At 38.2% G+C, this 23640-nt stretch overlaps 1 protein-coding gene across 2 annotated transcripts in view; it reads left to right on the forward strand.

Annotated features, from left to right (window-relative positions):
• The window catches only part of usta (uronyl 2-sulfotransferase a), a 105027-nt gene that overhangs the window by 38830 nt on the left and 42557 nt on the right, over positions 1-23640 (forward strand). For both annotated transcript variants that reach the window (XM_074684608.1, XM_074684609.1), the window contains one exon: positions 20878-20921. In XM_074684608.1, the coding sequence (XP_074540709.1) occupies positions 20878-20921 (44 nt within the window). The remainder of the gene's footprint in view (positions 1-20877; positions 20922-23640) is intronic.

Here is a 23640-nt window from a genome sequence, read left to right on the forward strand (position 1 = left end):
GCAATCAAGTTAGCCCCAAAAAAGCTGTAGGAGAGACTTTTTTACAAAGCTGGATCACAATGTAGCAAAAAATACAGAGTTTTATTTATGCTAGGCTACACTAAACTAAGCTAACTATCTTATGACACTAATGGGCTTCTTTTTTTTTTTTACTTTAACAACACTGTGAAAAAAACATGAAATGTGTTTTCTAAAATTTGTTTTCACTCTTTTTTTAAAAAAATGATAAACCAGATTTTCTTTTTAAAGCTTTATTAAACAAATTCAATTTTACAGTTAACCACAGACGAAGCCATTTAGCCAAGCTTAGCTTAGAAACAGGGAATAAGATAAATGGCAAGTCTTTGAATAAGTGAGTTTACAACTATGTTAGCTCTAAATTTGTAGCTTTTTATACCTTTGGACAAAGCAGGATTAACATTTCATTTCTTGTTTCAGGCTAACAGCAAATCTTGCTAAACTGGCAGGTTAAAAAATTAGCTAACTTAAAAAAGGAGGGGAACAGCTAAAGCCAGGCTGCCAGCAACTTTGAAACTATTAAGCTAGCTCTAAAGGAGGTTTGAATTTAGAACGTAATTGCTTTCAATACTTCTGCTAAGATTTATTTTCACAGTTTCTTAAAAAGTTAACTTGCTCTGTTTTAAAGCTAAATTGTAAAAAAAAATCAGTTTCACGACAGACAAAAGGTACTATTCTTAGCTTAGCTTAGAGCCTGTCCTGTTTCTTATCTTATCTTATCTTATCTTAGGGACAGGACACAAGAGAGGTGACAAGTCTTTCATTAAGTAACTTTGCAACTATATTAGCTTTAAATTTGTTGTTTTTTAAAACCTTTGGAAAAAGCAGGAACAGGTTACCACAGACATTTAAGGCGCTATGGTAAGCTTAGCTTAGCTCAACATAGCTGAATTAAACAAATTCAATTTTAAAGATAACCACAGACAAAACACTTAGCCAAACTTAGCTTAGAGACAGGAAATAAAGGAGGTGACAAGTCTTTGAATAAGTGAGTTTGAAACTACATTAGCTTTGATGTTGTAGCTTTTATTATACCTTTGGTAAAAGCAGGATCAGCATTTCATTTCCTTTTTATACTCTTTTTGCTAAAATGTTTGGCTAAAATATTAGCTTATGTAAAAAAATAAAAAAAAAAATGGAACAGCTAAAGCCAGGCTACCTGCAACTTTGAAGCTATTAAGCTAGCTCTAAAGAAGCTATGGATGTAGTAGGTTATTTCTCCCAATACTAAAATTCATTTGAACACTTTCATCAATAGTTTACTTACTTTTCTTTTCAAAGCTAAATTGAACTAGTTGAATTTTACAGCAGACAAAAGGCACTGAGCTTAGCTAAGGTTAGCGCCTGTCCTGTCTCGAAGCTTAGCTTAGCTTATTTTAGGGACAGGACACAAGAGAAGTGGTAGGCCTTTGAATAAGTGAGCTTGCAACTATGTTAGCTTTTTCAGTAGTATAGTGTTTTTCAGCCAACCAAAGACACTAAGCTAAGCTAATCTAAGCTTATTGTTTACTTGCTTTACAAAGATAAATTAAACAAATCCAATTTTACGGTTAACCACAGATGAAGACAATAAGCTTAGCTTAGCTTAGAGACAGGAAATTAGGATATGACAAGTCTTTTAATAAGTAAGTTTGCAACTATGTTAGCTTTAAAGTGGTAGCTTTTTATATAACTTTGGTAAAAGCTGGATCAGAATTTAATTTTTTTTTCTAGCTAACAGCAAATCTTGCCAAACTAGCAGGCTAAAATTTTAGCTAACGGGGAACAGCTAAAGCCAGGCAACCAGGAACTTTGAAACTATTAAGCTAGCTTTAAAGGAGGTACGATTTAAGAAGTTAGTTGCTCTCAATACTTTTGCTAAGCTAAGCTCATAGCTTAAACTTCACACTTTGTGCAGAAAGCATGAAGATGTTTTGAGTGTTTTTCTTTTTTTATTAAACTCTAAACAAGAACAGGATCAAAACTGTATCTTCATTTCTTGTTTCAGGCCAACTGTAAACCTTGCTAAAATAGTAGGCTAAAAAATTAGCTAATGTAAAAAACAAAAAAACAAAACAGGGAACAACTAAAGTTAGGCTACCAGGAACTTTGAAACTATTAAGCTAGCTCTAAAGGAGGTGTGGATTTAGGAGGTTATTGCTTTTAATACTTCTGCTAAGCTAAGCTAGTAGCCTAAACTTCACACTTAGCGCAGAAAACATGAAGATGTTTTGAGTGTTTTGATCTAACGCTGAACCAGAACACTGGTAAGTGTTTCCTGAAATCTCAAACCGACCCTTCAGGTTTTGATTCACTCTTTTGTTAAGCTAACACAGACTCCTGACAGATGTGTTTCACATGTGTGTGTGTGTGTGTGTGAGTGTGTGTGTTTCATATGTGTCCTTGGCTTTGGGGTTATAGCTCGCACTCTGCACTGCTCTGACAACAGAGGGTCTTTTCCACACTCTGTCTTTGTCTGTGGCTGCACGCACACTCGAGCATGAAATCTAAAGCAAGCAGCTCGCACATGCTCAGTGTGAAATCTGCAGGTTTAAGACGAATGAAGCATTTTTTGTGCTCTGTGGGAAAGTTAAACATATATATGAAGTGGTTTTTGGCGTTTCTTTGCTCACGGTGGCTTCTGTTTTTTTTTAATGTGAGTTCACAGTGGAGGAAGAAAAAGAGTGAATCATGGAAGAGATCATGACACAGCAGCAAAAACACTAAGTAGATGTTAAGATTTGGTTTACCAGCGCTCTTAAAATACAGTATATGGTTTGTTTGTCCATCCGTCGTGTAATTTCCAGATTTATCTTTAGCGTGCCTCATTTGTGACTCAGCACAATCACCAATGAGTACTAAAACAAGGGAGTAGATTGTTTGGAGTTCCCACAGCCGCCTGTTTTCTGTTTTTCGCCCACCCCATCATGATAAACGAGTTTGTCTCTTCGATTGTTGCGCCTGTTTCATGCTAATGATGAGTGGTTAGGGCGCAGCACGTGCAGGAGGATCATTGTTTGGGGAAAAATCAGCATCATCTGGTGATGACTAATGTTAGAGTTCACGAGGGATAGACGGGTCATTCAGCAACCAGTCACCTTCACGAGCAGCGCTGGATGCCACATGTAGACCATACGGATAATGAGGAAGATAAAAGAAGAATAGGAGTGAGAGTCGTAAACAAACCAGAGGAATACGCAGAGAAAAACAAGATTCTTTCAAACTGAACTTTGCGGTTGAGGTTCAGGGTCAAAGCAGCTGTATTGTAAACAAACAATTAAAACTGTTTTTTTCTGGCTTCTCTTGTTCAGCAAAGCCGTCTGCAGAAAGTCAGTGTTTGGTGGACGGAGGCTTAGCAGAAGAACAAAAGTGTACTCACAGAGACGACAGAAAAAAGGATGCAGAAAGATTTAATAGAGATGGCGAGGAAGCTGAGGTCACATGTTTGGTGGGAGAGTTTCAGAGTGATGGCACTTTTATCCCCAGAGATACGGTGTTTGGTCTCAGCGATGGTGGACAGGAGGTTATTATCAGACGATCTGAGGTGGTGAGATTGGGAGCAGTGTTCAAGAAGATGGATCAGGTATGAAGCGGCCTCGGTGAAGTTATTTAGGGCTTTGTAGGTAATGAACAGGATCTTGAAGTGGTGTGTTGCTGTAACGGGGGGCAGTGATTGTGCTGAAGGATGGGTGTGATGGGAAGGACAGCTGAGCCAATGCTGTCTAGTCTGGAGGTCATGATGAGCCCGGCCAAATATTCTTCTGGATGTTCATTGTTAAAAAGCAGATTTTGTGCTTTTTCTAAGCTTTAAACTGTCGTAGCTTTACATGATTTACAGCTAAAAGAAAATTATTACACTGTTGTTTTAGAAAACTCTTATTTTCAGCCTCTGTCTTCCTCTGTGCTACGTCCGCTATCGTAGCTGCTCTGATTAGCTTCTTCCACTCGTTAATCAACACACATAGGCTGTGTCTGAAATGGCATACTAACATACTACATACTACATGGTCGTTGTGTATATACTGTATACTACATACTATAAGTATGATTAGAGTGCCAACCGTTTACACCGTAGTATACTACTCGGTTTCCCATGATGCATTTCAAAACCTCTGACGACAAAAATTGGAAGCACACATAAGTCTATGGAAGCACACCAGGCTATCATATATCTCAGTTGATTCGCCACATTGAAAGTTTTAAGAACATTTTAGGCGAGAAAGTCATCACGTAGAAAACCAAAATGTGGTCATTTGGGCCATAAAACGCACGGATACAAATTTAATTTCGACATTTCGGACATTCTGTTAAGAGCGCCAATATGCTATCGAAGAAACTTCCGGTCCGCTCCAAAACAAGAGCCCAGTTTACAAAAGCGTTAAAGAACTTCAAGGAGATAAACGGGTGCTTTTATTTTGAAAACGGGAAGTTCGCTAGTGGATGATTTTTAGCTAACACCGGTCTCAAAACGAATTCATCTCTCTTCAAAAAATTAAAAAATGTTTACTGCTCGCAGACACCGAAGGCGACACCGTCGCCTCAGGCACTTTATTTCTTTGTACTTACGTTTAGGTTTCCCTGTAGAGCTAAGTCCATTTCAGTTGCTTCTCGTCTTGTCATCTCATTCTGTATTTACTTTTATAAATACGGGGCTCGCGATGCATTATGGGGCGTGTCAGTGCGACTAGTATGCCCACCTCCCATACTTAAAAATTTTACCGATATAGTATACATCCGGGTATTTCTCGCGCACACAATCTTTTCATACTATTTAATGTGAACGCACTACATACTATTTTTGACGTCATACTTAGTATGAGTAGTACGTTAGTATGCCATTTCGGACACAGCCATAGTCACTTGTGCACTAGGCGTGATGTGATTGGCGCCCAATCTCTGCCCAGAAACGTCCTGAAACAATTTAAAACATCAACATTAAGGCAGAGGAGGGGGTTCAAGGCAGACACAGACACAGACACACATGTAAAGAGGCCCAGAAGAGACGACTGAGCAGAATTATTCCCGTGAAAGTTGACTCTGACAAGGGTAGACCTTGGTGTTTGAGGCACACCTACACTCAGGGAGTTCTTCACTGCAAAAAAACAGAAATCCTATCGAGTGTTTTTGTCTTATTTTAAGTAAAAGTTGTCTTGTTATACTTGATTGAGCCACATTCACCTTATCAATCCAGAAAAATGTTGTTTTAAGTTATTCAAAGACAAAAACGAGGTCTGAATTGCTGGTAACAAGTAAAAAAAAAAACTTTTCAACAGGAAAAATTTGCTTGAAAATTAAACTACATTAATATCTTCACGTAAGTAACTTTTCTCTTGTTAAAATCAGACATTTTTCTGGACTGGTCAGGTGAATGTGGCTCATGTTAAGTCTAAGAAGACATTTTCAACTGAAAACAAGACAAAAACACTTGATAAGATTTTAGTTTTTTGCAGTGTACATCATATGAATATGCAGCACTATGATAATTTGCACACTTTTACCATGAACATCAAGCATTATTACTTTGTTTCCATGCTTTAAAGATGTAAAAGCACAATATCCCTTTTTTAATTAAAGAACTTTCAGAGAAAGTTCAGTTTGCCCTTTTTAGTTTGCGTCTGTTTGAACAACTTCCTGTTGGTGGTAATTGCTCAACATTTCACAACAACTGCACAAGTGCTCGTCATACATTCACTCAGTTTGAGCTGAGTTCCTGTTACGTACGACACAGATGTCACCAGTGGTGATTGTGTACTGTATCTGCCATGTTCTGAATGAATTGTTTGACCTCTTTCTTTAGCTTCTATCAGCATATTTCTACAACCTTTTCATACACTGCAAAAAAAAAACAAAACTGGAATCTTATCAAGTGTTATTATCTTATTTTAAGTAAAAAATTGTCTTATTATACTTGATATGAGCCACGTATAACTGATAAGTCCAAACAAATGTCTTGTTTCAAGTTATTTAAAGACAAAAATGAGGTCTGAATTGTTTGTTACAAGTATAAAAAAATCTGCCAGTGGAAAAAGAGAAATTTGCTAGAATGTCTTAATACAGCTGACTTTTCTCTTGTTTCACTGGAAGATATTTCTAATTGAAACAAAACATTTTTCTGGACTGATGAGTTGAATGTGGCTCATATGAATTATAATAAAACAATTTTTACTTCAAATAAGACAAAAACACTTGATAAGACTTCAGTTTTTTGCAGTGCAGACCACGGTGTTTGATGATAACCTGTATTCAGGAAGTTTTACTCTGCAAAAAATGAGATCCTATCAAGTATTTTTGTCTTTTTTTTAAGTTAATATTGTGTTATTATACTTGATATGAGCAAAATTGTGCCACACGAAAAATTGCTTGAAAATTAGCGCAAAACATGAACAATTTCTTTATCCAAATAACTTCTCTTGTTCCCTTTGCAAAATTTTTTTGCTTTTTACAAGCGATTCAGACTCATTTTTGTCTTTTAAAAACTTGAAATAAGACATTTTTCTGGACTAGTCAGGTGAATGTGGCTCATATTGAGTCTAAAAAGACATTTTCTACTGAAAATAAGACACGTAACACTTGATAAGACTCCAGTTTTTTGCATTTAGACCATGGTGTTTGATGATCACCTATATTCAGGAAGTTCTACACTGCAAAAAGATGAAATCTTATAAAGTGTTTTGTCTTGTTTTAGTTAAAAAATGTCTTATTATACTTGATATGAGCCACATATAACTTATTAGTCCAGAAAAATGTCAAGTTGTTTAAAGACAAAATGAGGTCTAAATTGTTTGTAACAAGTATTAAAAAATCTGCCAGTGGAACAAGAGAACCTTATCTAGAAAAATGTCTCAATACAAGTGACTTTTCTCTTGTTCCACTGGCAAATTTTTTAACTTGAAACAAGACATATTTCTAAACTAATAAGTTAAATGTGGCTCATATTGAATAAAATAAGAAAAAAACACTTGATAAGACTTCAGTTTTTTTGCAGTGCAGACCATGGTGTTTGAGGCCGACCTATATTCAGGAGGTTCTACACTGCAAAAAAAAATGAAATCTTATCAAGTGTTTTTGTCTTATTTTAAGTAAAAATTGTCTTATTATGCTTGATATGAGCAACATTGAGCTGCAACAAAAAGTTGCTAGAAAATTTGCTCTAAACTAAAATAATTTCTTTACACAAGTAACTTTTCTCTTGTTCCATTGGCAGATTTTTTTTTTACATGTTACATCAATTCAGACCTCATTTTGTCTTTAAATAACTTGAAATAGGACGTTTGTCTGGACTGGTCAGGTGAATGTGGCTCAATTTAAGTCTAAAAAAAACATTTCATACTGAAACACTCAATAAGATTTCCATTTATTTTTCCAAGTTTGCATGTTTCCGAACAACTTCCTGTTGGTGCTAATTACTCAACATTTCACAACTACTGCAGAAGTGCTCGTTATACACTCGTTCAGTTTGAGCTGAGTTCCCCTTATGTACGACACATATTTACACATCATGCATTTTCACATCTGCTGTGGGTTTGTCAGTGGTTGCAAAGCAGCAGAGACCAAGAAGTTTCCTAGTAGTGGTTGGTTATAATGAACTAGCCGCTAAAATTGAACTGATTCTTTTGTTTTTGATGTCTACAGTTGATTTTAATGATAAACGTTAAGAGTTTAAATATATTTTGAAGAGGTCGACCGATATGGGTCTTTTGGGGGCCGATGCCGATGCCGATGCTTTCCAAATTTGGGCAGCCGATGCCGATATGCATACCCGATTTTTCCAATTTGATATTCAGGCCGATTGTTAAATAAATATATATTTATCACATGTTTGTGAAACGCAGCAATTTCTGAGCAACTAAAAGAAATCTATTACAACAAGTCGTGTCCAGTCCTCTGAACATTTATTCAGCTTTCAAAACAATGACATATTTTGTCTGAGTAAACACACAATGTAACAAGCAGTAGTAAACATTCACACTCTTCTTAAAATGTCAAAAAAGAAATTTAAACTTATTAATATAATTTGAACAAAAGTATGTAATGTATCCAAGTGGTTCCACAAGTTTGAGGTGCTCATCTTTTTTGTGCCTGATCAAAAATTGCGTCATTTTATACAACGGATCAAAAATCGGCTTTTTAAAAGAAAATACGGCCGATGGCCGATAGAGACAAATGTCCAAATATCGGCCCAATATATCGGCCGGCCGATATATCGGTCTACCTCTAATATTTTGACTTTCAAATTTGATTCAAAGCACTTTTTCAACCCCCTGGTGTGTAGTTATTTTTTAAAGAAATCACATGTTGGGCAGTCAGTCCACTGCCATGTTCTGAATGAATTGTTTGACCTCTTTCTGTAGCTTTTCCTAGCATATTTTCACAACCTTCTCATACACTGCAAAAAAATCTGAAATTGTATCAAGTGTTTTTGTCTTATTTTAAGTAAGAATTACTTGAAAATTTACGTAAACTTTAATAATATCTCAATACAAGTAACTTTTCTCTTGTTGTAGTGGCAGAAAATGTCTCAAAAGACTTTTTTTTCTGAAAATACGACAAAAACACTTGATAAGATTTTCTTTTTTTGCAGTGTACATGATTCCCCTCACCCCTTCAAAAATTGCTGTGTCTGATACATTTCCTTTCTAAATCTAAAAGTAAGACCTAAAAGGATCCCTCCATTTGACTTCTTTTGTAGGGGTGTGTGGGAAAAATCACTGGTCAGTCAAAATGGCCGCCGGCAGGCTCTTTATCCATAAGGACAGGCTAGCTCGACAGCCGGTGTCATGCCCTCGTGTCCACAAGGCGAGACGAGGTACGTACAAACTGCACAAGCACTTTCAACCAGAAGTGACTCGTCTGGTTTGAGCTGACAGAGCACGAAGCTCAGCGGAAATCTCTGATCACAGCCGACAACGGCGATGGTTTCTCAGGTTTTGATTCTTTTTCACTGTCAAAAAAAAAAAAAACATCATGTGATGAGTCACTTCTTCCATTTCCTTTCACGTTAAGGTGTAAGAAAATCAGCGAGGCTTCAAATTGTTTGCCTGCTTTTCTACTTCACGGCACTCGTGTTCATTTCAAAGCGGCGCCGTTTCCTGAGGAAGCAGGGGAGACGGAGTCGGGTCTCGGGAGGTCACGATTCAAACATGTTTTCGTGAGGGGTGTGAAAAGATTAAGTGGCAGTTTGGCTGATAGCGATACACGGTGCTTTCCTCACTTAAATTAGAATAACTCTGCACACCTCCCTGCTCCTCGCACCTGGAGAGTGCAACCTGCTCGGGGCTGCTGTATCTGATTCTGGAAGTGATATCTTTGGCGTTGATATCACACCGAGGAGCACCGTGACCTTCATGCACGTGATGCCTCGCTTCTCTCCTTCCTCGAATTCTTTCACATCAAATCACACAGCAAGGTTGAAGTATTTTGCCAAGTGTGAAATGATATGGTGGGAGTTCAGGAGTGATAATCCAAAGTGTTATTTTCAGCTTTTATTCTGATCTGCACTGGTGGCTACGCAGAGCGCTGATCAAGCGTTATCTGACTCAACATGCACGCTTTGATTTGAATGTGCTGTTTACTTCAAGTGTGTCAATTATGAATGCTTCAGGTTGTCATGTTGCATCTCTGTCAGCCTGAGCGCTCACTTCAATGTTGACTAATTATAAAGCACAGAGACGTTCTCACGGTTGACTCCGTCATGAACTGCATGAGTCACTCCTGATTCCTCTTTTCAGAAGCAGAACAGAAGCTTTGGAAATGATCAAAGTTGACTTTTTTTTCCTGTTACACAAAGTTACACTGCAAAAAAAATGATTCAACTTAACTCACTCAAGACATCTTGTTGCTTTGACTGAGTGAAGTTAATTCATCTTGAAGTGTCAAGTAATTTGAACTAAAAAAGGTCAAGAGGTCAAACTTAATTTATCAAGTTTAGCTCCATTGCAACAACCAGCTGCCTTGTCTGTCCTGACCCTAACCCATCAACACACCTCATTTATTCGCATAAACACTAAACTCACTTTAAAAATCACCAAGTACATGGGTCCATGCCCTGTGGAGCACAGACAGCCCGTCCATGCAGATAAGCACAGACAGCTAGTCTGTGCTGTGGAGCACTGACGGCCATGCAATGGTAAAGTACTGGCAGCAGGTTTGCCAGTATTTTACTGTTATTTTACAGTGAAATTTTTACCATGCTGTGTTTCAATATAACAGAAAGATGATGACGTAGGCACGTTTCCCACTCCCAACCAAAAACCGTCTTTGTCAAGGTGATCTTGAAAAACTAATCAAAATTAAAAAATAGAGAAGAAGCTAGAAGTAGTAGTTCAAAAATAAGCAAAAACTGCAAAAAATAAAATAAAATAAAATTTTTCAATTTGCAAAAATTAAAAAAAACTTTGAATATTGAAAAATGTACAAAAAATAGAAATACTGTAAAAATAAAAAATAGCAAAAATTAAGAAAAGAAAGATTTTGTCAAGAAATTTTGAATTTTGAAAAATTAAAAAAAAATTCAAAATATGGTAAAAATTCAGAAATTGGCAAAATTTGCAAAAAAAAAAGAAGTTTGGCAATTTTCAAAAATTTTAAGAAATGTTGAATCTTGAAGAAATGTACAAAATCTATTATATTGTAAAAGTTTAAAAAATAAGCAGAAATTGCAAAAAGAAATGTTTTGTCAATTTGCAAAAATTCAGAAAACTTGATATTTTAAGAATTAGCAAAAGTACAAAAATTGTTGAAATTTTGAAAAGTTGAAAAAATCACAAGAAATTTTGAATCTTGAAAAACTTACAAAATTAAAAATATTGTCAAGTTAGAAAATTAGCAAAAAATGAAAACAGAATTTTTTTTCTCAATGTGCAAAAAATTTCAAATTTTTTAATTTAAATATTTGCAAAAATCTATGAAACAAATGAAGTTCCTGAAATATGCAAAAAATATACACAATTCTGAAAATTTATACACTTGCAGATGATTCAATGTTTTTTAAATTATATATAAGTTAGATAACAAAATTTGAATATTTTGCTTGACTCGTCATTTTTTGTTTGCTAATGGTTTGCAACATATCAAACATGTATATTAATCCGGTGCATTGTCAGTCAAATGAATCCATCCACACAGAATTAAAATCTGTATTTTCTTCCAGATTAGTCTTTTTGTAGATGTAGTTATCTTCCCAGGGCTGTAAAACTTGAGGTTAGCCACAGGTGCATGGAAAGTTGGTGGGCTGTTGATGTTGTAGGAGGTGAAGTAGAGCGGTGGCAGGCTGCAGGTTGCAGACCTTTGAGTTGAAAGAACAAATGTGTAAAATCACTTTTTACAGTGTAGGTGTTAGAAATCTGACTCTCCTGGGGCATCAGCGTCACGGTTTGTCTCTGTCAGTTTGCTGAAAGTCTCCAAACCTCTGACACAGACATCTGCATGAATGTGTCTATCCATGTTTCTATTTCAGGAACTCAAATTTTAGGGGAGCAAAAAAAAGCTACAAATTAGTCTCCCCACCAGGTCACCTGAAATAACACAGAGCTGGAATCAGGATTTATTTTCATTCAACAAAGCAGCCACACCGCTGCTGGTCCCTGAGTGTTTGCTGTGGAGCAGGGCGCAGTGGGTGGAGACCCTGACCCTTGAGCTTAACTCCTTTCTGTAATTAGGCGAATGGGTCGCACTAATGGAGGGCCACTCCCACACTCTAAATCAAAGGGTTGGCTGACCACACACACACATTACAGACCTAAAAACACACGGGAAAGTGTGTGTTTGAGCCATACCCTTTGTTTGCACATGCTTTCTATTTTGCCACGAATGTGTATAACCACAGACGTGCAGCTCGGTGTCACTCGGTGGGAGGATGTACGTACTCAGCGGGGTCTCACAGTGAGTGCACATCCTCCGCTCTGTCGTTTTCGTCTGTGGTAGATACTGAATCTACAACAGGATGTGGTTCTGGATGTGAAAGTGCAGTCTGTAACCTGTAATCTGGTTTCACATACTTGTAGAACATTCCAGCTCTTCAGCTCAGTAACCCTCCATGCGTCCCGCAGCAAGGCCCCAAAGACTGCGACCCAGCGAAGCGGCCGTTCCTGTGTGGTTTTTCAGCTCCCCTCTTTATTCCCTATTCTGGGATGTGTCCTTTTCCCAAGCTCTACTTAGCCAGGTTGCCAATTTCACAGAGCAAATGAAATGTTCTCAGCTCTAAATACATGTTTATGAAATTCCCAAACTTACTGTAGCATTCCTGGAGTCAGCCAACACCATGGGGGAAAATTCCAGAGCCGGAGGGACCTGGTGTGGGATGGGTCGGAGGAAGTTTGACAGGTTTTCTGTACATTATTCTGCAGTGTCCTTTAACCCGCTATGCTACCTAATCATTTTTGACCTTTTACACTCACAACACATCCTGGTTGTCATGACATACTTTTAAAAAACAGAAAAGATCTTAAGGAAACAATGACAGTGTTTGATATGATTTGTCATGTGACCCTCTGGAGGCAGAATCCCTTTTTTTTGCACTTTCTTGTACTTTCTTGCAAGGACCAATGAGATCTTTACCAGGTCTTTCTCAGTCTAGAAGAAAATTGATTGTATCAATAGACAAGTAAATCCTATCTCTTAAAGTTTAATTTAATTCATTTGCTAATTAAAAAATGAAAATTTTGCCCTGAGGAAACATAGTACCATTATGGATTCACCATGAAAATATGAATTTGATGTTAGTTTTGGTAAAGTTCAAACTTAACCATTTAACTTCCACTCTTTTTATCCCTTTAACTTTCACTTTTTAAATACAAGGGATATAAAGTCTATTTAATTTGTGATGTTCCATTTAAAGAAAAAAAAGAAAAAAAGAAAACAAATTTAAAAAATGTATTTGATTAGAAAGATCAGAAAAAAAATCAGAAAAATAAAAAAAAGAAAATTAGAAAAATTATTATAAGTGACATCTTTAGATAAAAAATATATAGACTCCTTGACCCATTCATTTCAATGGGGCATTCCTTAATGGTACAGTGTTGCCTGCAGGAAACATTCAGACATATAATCTTTAAAAAAAAAAAAAAAGGTATTTTTACAAGTTTTTAAACTTTTTATGGCTTGCAAGATGTTGAGGCCATCAAATATTATCCAAAAATGTCTTGAAATATAAAGAAATAATTAATAATTAGGGCTGTCACTTTAAGCCATTAATTAGATTAATTAATAATACCGCAAATTAATGCATTTTAAAAATTAAGGCGATTAACTCATTGGCTGCCAGTCATTCTCGGAGCATTTTGAACAATCCTTGAAGACCCAAAAAATCTTGTTTCCTCTGACTTTGTGAACGCCAAAACTATCTAAGAAGAGTGGACTCTCTTCTTTTATGTCTATCTTCCTGTTTTTGATCCAAAAAAACTTGCAGCGTCTCACTTTGTCTCTGTCATCTCTCATCTTCTCCTCATATCCATGCTGAGCTCTCGTCCAAAGAGCACACCGCTCTCACCCACAGTAGTTTACAAGCAGGATTTTGATTGACAAGCTCTGCCAGACCCAGCCTATCCTTGCTGAAAAACACAATTTACTTCTATAGACGCAGTAAACAGTTGCAATCAAATTGACATCTTTACGTAAATGTCAGCGAACACAGACATTTTAATATTGGTCAGCTTAAAAAAATGTGGATTAACAAACCTCTTCTTGGTGTTTCCAGTTGATTAGTCATGCACTTTAATTTTGTAATGTCCTAGAATTCAGATTCTTGATTTGGGGATCTCAAGCAGATATGAGATTAAAATGTAATTAATTCGATTAATTAATTACAAATCCTGTAATTAATTACATTATTTTTTTTAATCGCCTGACACCACTAGTATTTTTATTAGTAATTTTATTTATAATAATATTTTTATAATTTTTTAATTATATTTTAGAATATTATTTTTTTTTTTTTTTACTTTTTTAAGGCAAAAAAAAAACACTCAAAACATTTTTTTCTAACCGGCATCACTATGCATACTTTAGAGGGTTCAGTTCAGCATCACATTAGCTTTACACAACAGCCTACTTTGACTGTTTGATTTAGACCTCTGCATTGCCTTGTATAATTTAGACTGATTTACTGCATCAGCTCTTTTGTTTTTGTTGTGTTGACACCTGTTCCCCTGGCTAGAAATAAAACCAAGCTAAACTCTTTGAAGGCAGAAATGCATCTGGTTGAACTTTTATGACAGAACTCGGCACAAATATCCCGAAATACCAAAACAAAGTGCAGCTTGACAGGGATTTGTGTTGACATTTTTAAAAACAAAATAAAAGAAAAGAAGAAGGCAAAACTTCATTTGGTGATAAAAAAAAGTTACCTTTGTATTAGGGCTGACCAAGTGAAGAAGTTAAATGATGCTGATGATGATGTGTACAGATTATATCAGGAGCCAAGTTTCCCCAAAACTGCACATCCCAACCAGATCGACTTAAATCAGAGTCATCCTTACAGATTTTTGCATTTTGTTCTGCCAAATAAATCACACTAACTTCACATTGCAGCTCCAACATGCACTGCACAGGCTTTTATCTTGTATTAGTCACATATGTTTTACAGCAAATCATCAAAAGTGTTGATTTATTGAAACATCTTGTTCTGCAGATGTCACTTTTATTTTATGCAAATTTATTTTTAATCCAGGGGAAGAAAAAATACTTTGAACAGCACAGATTTTCTTCATTTTTTAGACTCATCTGTGTAATTTATAGACTGTTTTGAAAGTCACTGATTAAAGCGTAAAAGCTCTGCTGATCGAAGTTTTCCATCTCAGCGTATCGATCCGGTGGTTTTGCTCAGGAGCGTTTCTGCAGCTGCTCCTGGCGCAAGTCCATGCATCTTGTGACACAGTAATCCAATTAACCATTTAGCTACATGCCTTTGCATACAGGCTGCACAGTTAGTTTCTCCTTCACTTACTTACTCTTTCTCACACACACACACTCGTTCAGAGAAAAGGGAAAACACAGGGTAAACGTTAAGATGAGTTCAAAGAGCGCTCTGACCTCCGTTGAGCCCTTCGAACTCTCACACTTGACCATTCGTTGCCCTTATTAAGTATCATTAGCACAAAGAAAAACAGGAAGTGGACTAATGAAAGCCAACATGGAGTGAAAAGTCATTTTCTGGGTCAGTGCAAACTTTCTGTCTCGGTTCAGATATCGCAAATCACTGGAATTTGAAGGATAATCCCACCTTTGGTGATCCGTAATTTCCCATGTGGTTGCCTTTAAAGATTAAAAGTGATATGTCCTTGGGTACAGGCATGCAGAATACCCAGGCTGCACTCCTTTTTGTTGTTTTGCAGAAGCCTGAGCTGTTGTTGTTGCTGTTGGAAAGCCATCAAAGCTGTCTTAATCTCTTTTCCACATCCACCATCCACAATGACACACCTCCTCAGCAGCTGTTCAGCTTTCAAAACAAGCTTTAAGGAAAGTTCAGACACTTCAGGGATAAACTTATATCAAGTTTCTTCTGGGGTTACACAAGACGATCGATGCTGGTGTTGCGGCTGTCAGGTAAGACTGGAGTCATGGGAGAAACATTGTCACGGTTGTTTTTCGGGGCTTTGTGGGTATTTGTCTGGAGCGGACAGGACAGTGGATAGAGCAGGACACACACTTTGCTCAGCTCAAAGTGAGGTCTCCACGAAAACTGCTCCCCCTGGTGTCTGGCTGCAATATAGGGCAAAGAATCCATCTCCCCAGTCATTCCAGATGGGCTGTGGTCAACCTTTAAAAAATTAATACACCTGCTAGAAATGTTTCTCACGTCTGACTGTTGTGGTGATTTGGAGATATCATTTGTCTGCTTTGTACACAAGTCTTCTTTTTCTATCAAGTTTCATCCTTACTTGTTATAGGAGGTTGAAAACATCACATTTAACGATGAATTACGTTAAATGTGAGTGGACAGCCACACTGTCTACTCTAGATACAGTCTATGGTGGGAACTGTGTCTGAGATGGTGCAGGTTAGATTCAAACCCAGGCCGCCCGCTTAATGGTTAGCTTCATGGCCCTAAACGCTAGTAGTCAAACCCTTTAAACCTGATTGGTCAAAACCTGGGCCCGTATGTATGACAGGCAATTAGCAAGGAAAACTGACGATTTTTGCCAGTGGCGAAAGAAAAGTTGATTAGTGGTATGCATGAGCCAGGTTAACGTCTCAAAGGATGTTAGATTTAATGGAGGTATACCCCACGGTTACAAATGCTAACGTCAGGAATACAGCGCCTGTTTGGCTGTTTAAAGGCGGTCATTGTGTGATCGTAATGGACAAAATGTGCAAAGACAGTGCAGCCATACAGCAACTTTGGATTTAGGAGACACATTCTTTCAGGGAACAGATGAGGTAAGAGAGACAAACCGGCAAGGCTGCTGCCGTCAGTTTTCAAAGTTTGATTCACTCTTTGCTTTTAGACATCTGGGTCCTTCCAAGAGACGTAGAATGACATGTTGGAATTCATCAACTGCTTTAACTGATTTTATAATTTAGGTTTTCTACTGTGTGCTCAGAAACAACACATGTATTTACACTGTTCAAGATCGCCAAACTTTCTCTTTCTCTTTGTTTGCTTGATTGACTCACAGATAACAGCTGTTTGTCCATGTGTATTCTTGAAATATAATCTCCATTTCTTTGGCTAAATTAAAAAAACTTTTCTTGATCTTCTCTCAGTCACACTGTTACCGCTCACAGGTTTATTGCTTTTAGTGAGTGGTAAACATGCACAGTTCGACTTTGATTGATGGAGTTTTCCAGGAGGTTCCCCTTAATTATGATGTAATCTGCACCTGCGTCTCTTTCATGGTGTAAATAGCCAACCGGACGATTATTTGCCAAACAGGCCGTTCCATAACAGAACGATGAGGGCCTAATGGCCCTGGTGATTAGTTCTTAACAGCAAAAGTAACGCTTGTAAAAACCTGATTAAACAAGCCATATGATACAAATCAGATGAAAGAAAGATGGATACACTTCTCCCTGTTGACACTGATCCAAGAATATCAGTTTCAAACAGCACAAATGATCAACACGATTGCATTTTTGATGTTTTGATATTTACATTACATTTAACATGTTTTTAGAACATAAAAACTTTTGGTTCTACAGCCACCAGCAAAGACACTAAATAGAGGGTTGTGATAAACCACCAGGGATGGGTACCTTTCCCATCTGAAACAATACGATACAGATGCCGGGTACCTGGCAATCAGTATTAGTACTCAATGGTACCAATTTTGGGTACTTTTTTGTTTTAATGTTGAAAAAATATCAGTTTGTTTTATGATAAAATATAAGTTTTTTTTCTTCAATTTAACACATTTATTCTTCAATATATAACCTTTTAATGCTGTGTTCATGTCCAGTATGGAAAATCGCTGACTTTTCCACTTCCTCACAGTCACAAGGATGCATTTAGGTACCTAAACATGAAACCTTTTGACTTTACATAAATCGGTACCCGGTACTTTTGACATGATTCGGTACCTAAAAGAGTACCTAACTCGGTACCCATCCATATAAACCACACATTGTTGGTTTTTTCCCACCATTTGGGAACAACAGAGGAGAAGAGTCTGGCTAGTGATTCGGAGCCATGCTGGGCTTGGGAGCACCAGGCGTCTTTCACAAGCAGAGCGTAGTGGGTGAGAAGGAGTGCAGACCTGGGTGAGGGACCCCAGGTAGGCAGGAGCCAGAAGAAGAGCTTTGGATTTGTATCAAAGAGCTACATGCCTATCGCAAAGAAGATGAATTGCTGGATGTCTTCCATCGTTGCTCTTTGTTTACTGTGTTGTGTTTTTCTTCTTTGTTGGATTTATTAGCGGGGTACACTGTGTCGCACTGCTGTGGCGTCACGCTGTTTCGTAGCTGACACGGCTATCAGCATCCAGCTTACACGCTGCCTACCACTAGGGGGCATGGTTTCAAATGAACACGCCATCATTAGTTGCTGGAATAACCCCAAACATCAGGCCTGGTGACAGTTTATGTTTGTCAAACTGGGAAAGGAATGTCTAAGACTAGCATCCCTCGCAAATTTCACACAGAGCTAACTGTCATCTGTAAATAAATAGATTTTGACAGGCATATAGGTCTTATTTTACCCATGTTTCCATGTCTTGTTTGGACTGTCTTTCCTCTGTTTGCTGTTCAATCCTGACGACACACAGAGAAGTGTTAAAGTGCTCTGCTAGAGCTGAAAGCTGTTCCTGGGAGTGTTAAATGAACAGATGGTAGCGTATAGCGCGCAGACTGAAGTCATCAGAGTTTGGATTAGTATGAAATCATGTGAGAACAATAAAACAGGAGAAAAATGTACAGTTTGAGTTCTTCTGCGAGCTTTGTTCACTTTGAGAATTGAAGTCCGGCCAAAGAGTCCCGTGAAGTCTCCGTCCTCATGCTCGCTGACTCCTCACCGTGGGTCAGAGGACGGCGGGGTCGACGAGTACAGTGAGCACTGTACAGTGGCCCTCGAAGTTCATTTCCCGCTCTGTGGGTGGTGGGGGGGCGTGGGGCAGCTGTCAGCTCTTTATGAGCTCTGTGCCCTGGAAGAAATTAGTTCCAAATCCCGCTATCCAGAAACGCTAATGAGAAGCACACACGGGAGGCAGACGTGGAGGAGGGGAGAGGAGGAGGTTGGGGGTTAGGGTCTGTGATGGATGACAGGAGAAGGAGCGGGGATGTCGGACAGCCTGTGAACTCGCCGTGCTGTGACCTTAAATGCCTCGGAGAGGAGCTGCGAACACACACACCTCCCTCAAGTCTCCTCCTAGAAAAGTGTCAAAGGAGACTCTAGAAGCGCGAACACCTCAGGGTGCAGCTGGGTCATAAATTAATGAACCATAACACACAGGAAGTAGCTCCTGCACAGTAACAGTAACAGCAGAGTGTGTGTGATTTTGTAACTGATCCAAACACTCACAGACTAATTACTCAGATCTCCACTATCTCTGATGTAAACAGCACTTCAGAAGTCCAGCTCCCTGTGTAAACACATCTCGAACACAGATCCGAGCTGGAGTCCTCCTCAGCCGATGTGTGTGTTCATGCATCATTTCTCGCTACTTCCATCCTCGTCTGTCAGATCCCATTTCAGACGCTCAGAGGAAAGATTGTTCTCCTGGGTAATATTTCTTCTTTCAATAGCCGTATTCCCCTGAACACGCTCCAATTTGTCTTCTCTTTGTCTCCGCGCTGAGACATCTGAATGTTGTAAATGTGACGGGAGGTGATAAGTCTGATGGGATGGAAAGGCCGGATCGAAGCCAGGGCCTTGATTTTAGAAAGGAAGCTTAGCATAGAGCAGGAGAAGTGTTCAGACTTTGATAAACTTCTTTGTTTTAACATAAAACATCTCAGCTCTCTGTGTTTTGGGCTGGAGAACTCCACATTTCCCCTGTCTTACCTTCGCTGTGCTGGCTCCCAGTTGCTTTAAGAATAGATTTTAATTATAAATATAAATATATATAAATTAAATAAATTAAATTAAATTAAATTAGATAAACACATAATTATTATATTAAACAAATAAATAAAATAAATAAATTAATTATTTAAATAAATTATATAAATAAATAAAATACATAGCAGCTAACATGAGAAAATAGGACACTACATGTAAAATACAAAAACATTTAAAAAACATTATCAAAAGTTAGGAAGAAGAGCAATTAAATAAATTAATTAATTAAATGAATAAAATAATTAATTCAAATTGAATTAAATAAATAAATAAAATATGAAATAAAATAAATTAAATGCATAGCAGCTTTTTTTAAGGTATCTTAGCTCTTCAGTCATGCCTTTGATCTCTACAGCACTTTAGTCAACTTCAATTGTTTTTAAATGTGCTCTATAAATAAAGTTTGAGTAGAGTTGACAAAACAGCACAACAGTATGGTTCAGAGGTCTGTAACATTTCTTGAATTTCAGGAGAAACTCAGAGGAAAAATTGAGCCTTTTTTGTTGTTATCAGCTTAATTTAAAATATTGCATTGGACATGTTTGCATGCATGTCTGCTTTTATCAGACTAAATTATTTTTTTTGTCAAACAATGTATATGAGAAATACGATGGAAAAATTGGCCAAAATAGGAAAAAAAGAAAAAAGAGAAAAAATGGAAAAATGAAGAGGGAAAAAAAATAAAGTAAAAAAATTAATAAATAAATAAATAAAAACAATGTATATGACAAATACCATGAAAAAAGGGGGGGGGGGGGGGGCGTTTAAAAAAATAAAGAAAAAGAAAAAGGGGAAAAAAGATGAGAAAGTAAAAAAAATAAATAATAAAAATAAAAATAAAAAACAATGTATATGACAAGGTAAATACAAATTATACTAATCCCCCCCAAAAAAATTCCTGGAATTTTTCAACCCTGCACAACTCATCGTTTGACTTGGTGGATGTGTTTGCCGGCTGACAGAAAGGGTTGTTTATGTATCATTACAGGAAGATAACTTTCTTGACCTTTGAAAATTAGACAAGGTCATCTCAGTTTTTTTGTCTCAGTAGCCAAATGTGTTGATCTACTGTTTCTTCTTTTGGACATTCTTGGTGCGTTGAACATGAAATGAATGAAACATGAAAAACTGAGCGTTTAATAAATGTATGTTTTGATCTTGGGGAGCTTTAGGAAAGTTGGTGTTTTGCCTTTACTTTAACACTGTTTGGACCATGGCCCACTGTTTCCTTTGTATACCATCCTCAGAGCCTTCAGGCTCCTCAATCTGGAAACAGCTCAAATACCTGATTCTTTATGCTGATGTAAAGTCGTTGTATTTGCTGCTTTGAAGTTGAAGCTTCTGATCTGGCATGTCCAAACCCTGAGACGTATTCTTTCATGTCATTGCAGGTGAATCCACATATCTGGATGACCACGGACCCCCTCTTCCCAGAGTAAGTCCACATCTCCTGGTCCCTCTTTCTGTCCTTGGACTGTTCTCCCCCTCTGATGTGTTTCTCTGCTTTTTGGAGCCAGTTCAGTCCAGTCAGGATAAGGTTGAGTCTGTGCGAGGGGGCTGCGTGCAAACTCCCTCTAAATACCAACTAGACCTGGCTTCAGCGCTACAGTAATGCTCTGAGCGTTACACAGGGGCCTTGTATTCATCCAGCTGCATGTCTGCATGACTATCTCTCCTCTGTGCTGCCTCTTTCTGCCTCCGCCAGCTTCTCCCTCCCTCCGTCTGTTCATTATCTCCACCTTTAGTCAATCACCAGCTCATTCTCACCCCATTCCTCGCCGTTTAATGCCCTCCTCTATCACTTTTATCTCCTCCTGCAGCCTCATCGAGCCAGTCGGCTGGCAGAGCGTTTAACTTGTAGCTTAGTGTAATCTAGCTGGGTTACTGGTTTGTTTGTGAGCGGCTGTACGGTCAGGTCACATCTGGGTTTTGTTTGTGAGTTATATGTTTACCGAGAGGAGCCTGTTCTTGCCTCTGTAAGCCGATCCAGACGGCCACAGTGCATGTGTCGTGCAGATAGAGGTGGGCTGTTGTTTGTATGGGACGCACTGTGGTGAACTCCAAAAAAGTCAAGCTTTAATTAAAAGTAGAGTCATCACCTTTAAAGGGGTATTTTGCCTGTTTTTAAGACTTTAACCTGTCCCTTTGGTGCCCCCATAGTAGCTTTACAGGATTTACAGCTTCAAAAAAATATTTTTTTCTTCACACTGCTGTTTTAGAAAGCTTTATTTCAACCTGTGTCTGAAATGCTTCATATTAGCTGCTGTCTCTTTAAGGCTCCCCACTCCATTAACCCCCTTCCCTCTGATTGGCTACCCTTCTAGAGTCCTGTTGGCGGTAGAGTAAGTGGCGAAGTTGGTATTTGAAGCCTGCCCCTCAAATGTGTAGTGAGCCATTATGTGGGCAGCAGTAGCTCCACAGGGGCTAGCTACAAGGTGAGCTACGAGCAGGAGAGGTGTCAACATGAGCCCTGTTGAGGTGCCCTTGACCAAAGCAGCAGATCCCCCCCCAACTCCACAACAAACGTAAGTCACTTTGGACGAAATAGTAAATTCTAACTACTTAGCTGATCCCTATGTGATGACTTCATCATTAAAGCAAGTCTCATAAAGATCTCATGCTAGTTATAGAGCTAGGGATGGGAATCAAAAAGTGTTTACTGTTAAGAATCAATAAGAAATGGTTTAATCTATTGATATCATCAACCTTTTTGCTAAAAAATTCCCTCATTGGTTCTTTACATTGTGCCAGAGCTGCCGGGCCTTACTTCAACTAGTCTGCTGCAGCTATCTTAGCTAAGCAGTTAGCTAACAGTTTTGTAAGAAAACTTGCAAACAAAATGTTTATTACTTTCTCACACAAGATTCCTATTCAATACACTGAACATGGTAAGAATCTCCTTATTTACCAAAAATAATATAAACAAAATAGCGCCAGCTTGATGCTAACATATATGGTAAAATCAATTAATATGCTAGCGGTTAGCATACATTGGTATATCTTTGTTTTTACAACAGAATTTCAACTTTCATCAAAGAAACATGTCACAGTAAAGGCTGATTTATGCTTGGTGCGTCCATGGGGTCCCCGTGGCTTTGTGCGGACAAATGATGTCATTTTCGCACCCCTGCCCCCTGGTAATGTCCCTTTAACGTGGAAAATTTCCACGCTGTGAACTCTCGAAAATTTCTAACCTGCCGGACAGAGACATGCAGACAAGATAGCGGAAGGAGGGGATTTCCCAGTGGTTGAAGTGCAGCGATACAGGTATCTGTATGATGGTGATCTTCACACAGATCACCGTGACAACCGAGTGGTAAATAATTCATGGCGTGAAATTGTGGCAACTCTCGGCAGAGAAGAGGTATCAATTAAAAGAACAGACAGATATTTCATGTTGTAAACAAAAGCAAACTTCTTTGACTTGTTTAGTACTCTGGTAGAAGTACGTTTCTGATACACCGCCCCCTGCAGTTTGGGAATGGACACCAATGGATGTCACACGCATTCCCTTGCGCGGATCTCGTGCATCTCATTTCCGCGTGTCATGTTTGCACGGAAAGCATGACACAGCCTTTAGTCTTTGTGAACGACACTGAAAACTTCAAATTGTGTTACATCAGGTAGAGACCCAAATAGCAGGACCACGGGGGACAGGTTAAGAGTTTAAAAATGGTTTAATCAGTCCAAGGTTGGTACTGGGCAAGCAAACACACTGGAAGAAGTATCCAAAACTCTAGGCGGAGACAAGGTCAAAAAGACGGAGACAAACTGGAACAGAAGGGTGATTAGACTGGGTAAAAACACACACAGGGAGTGAGGAAAAACAGAAGCGGGGCCGTGGCGACACGGAAGAGCAGGGAGTCAGTGGACCTGAAACAAGAGACAAGAGTGGGTACAAAAAAAAACAGTGAACAAGAAAAGAAAGAAAATAAGACCCTTAACCAGGAAATGTGGCACAAATGTCAGAATCCTCACAGGCAAATGAAAGAAAAGTTACGTGCAGGCTCATGGCTGGCTTCATAACTACGACAAGGTTCCAAACAACTCAAATTACTGCTATAACCACTTTGAGACATTAGATGGCCTACTTCAGTCAACTCTGAAAACCTGTTAAGCTACTTTTTGTACCGAGAAAATTCACAGGAGGAATC

The sequence above is a fragment of the Halichoeres trimaculatus genome, unplaced genomic scaffold (assembly GCF_033239565.1).
Source record: "Halichoeres trimaculatus isolate MK-OKI-2021-1 unplaced genomic scaffold, fHalTri1.1 fHalTri1_scaffold_13, whole genome shotgun sequence".
NCBI classification, from domain to species: domain Eukaryota; kingdom Metazoa; phylum Chordata; class Actinopteri; order Labriformes; family Labridae; genus Halichoeres; species Halichoeres trimaculatus.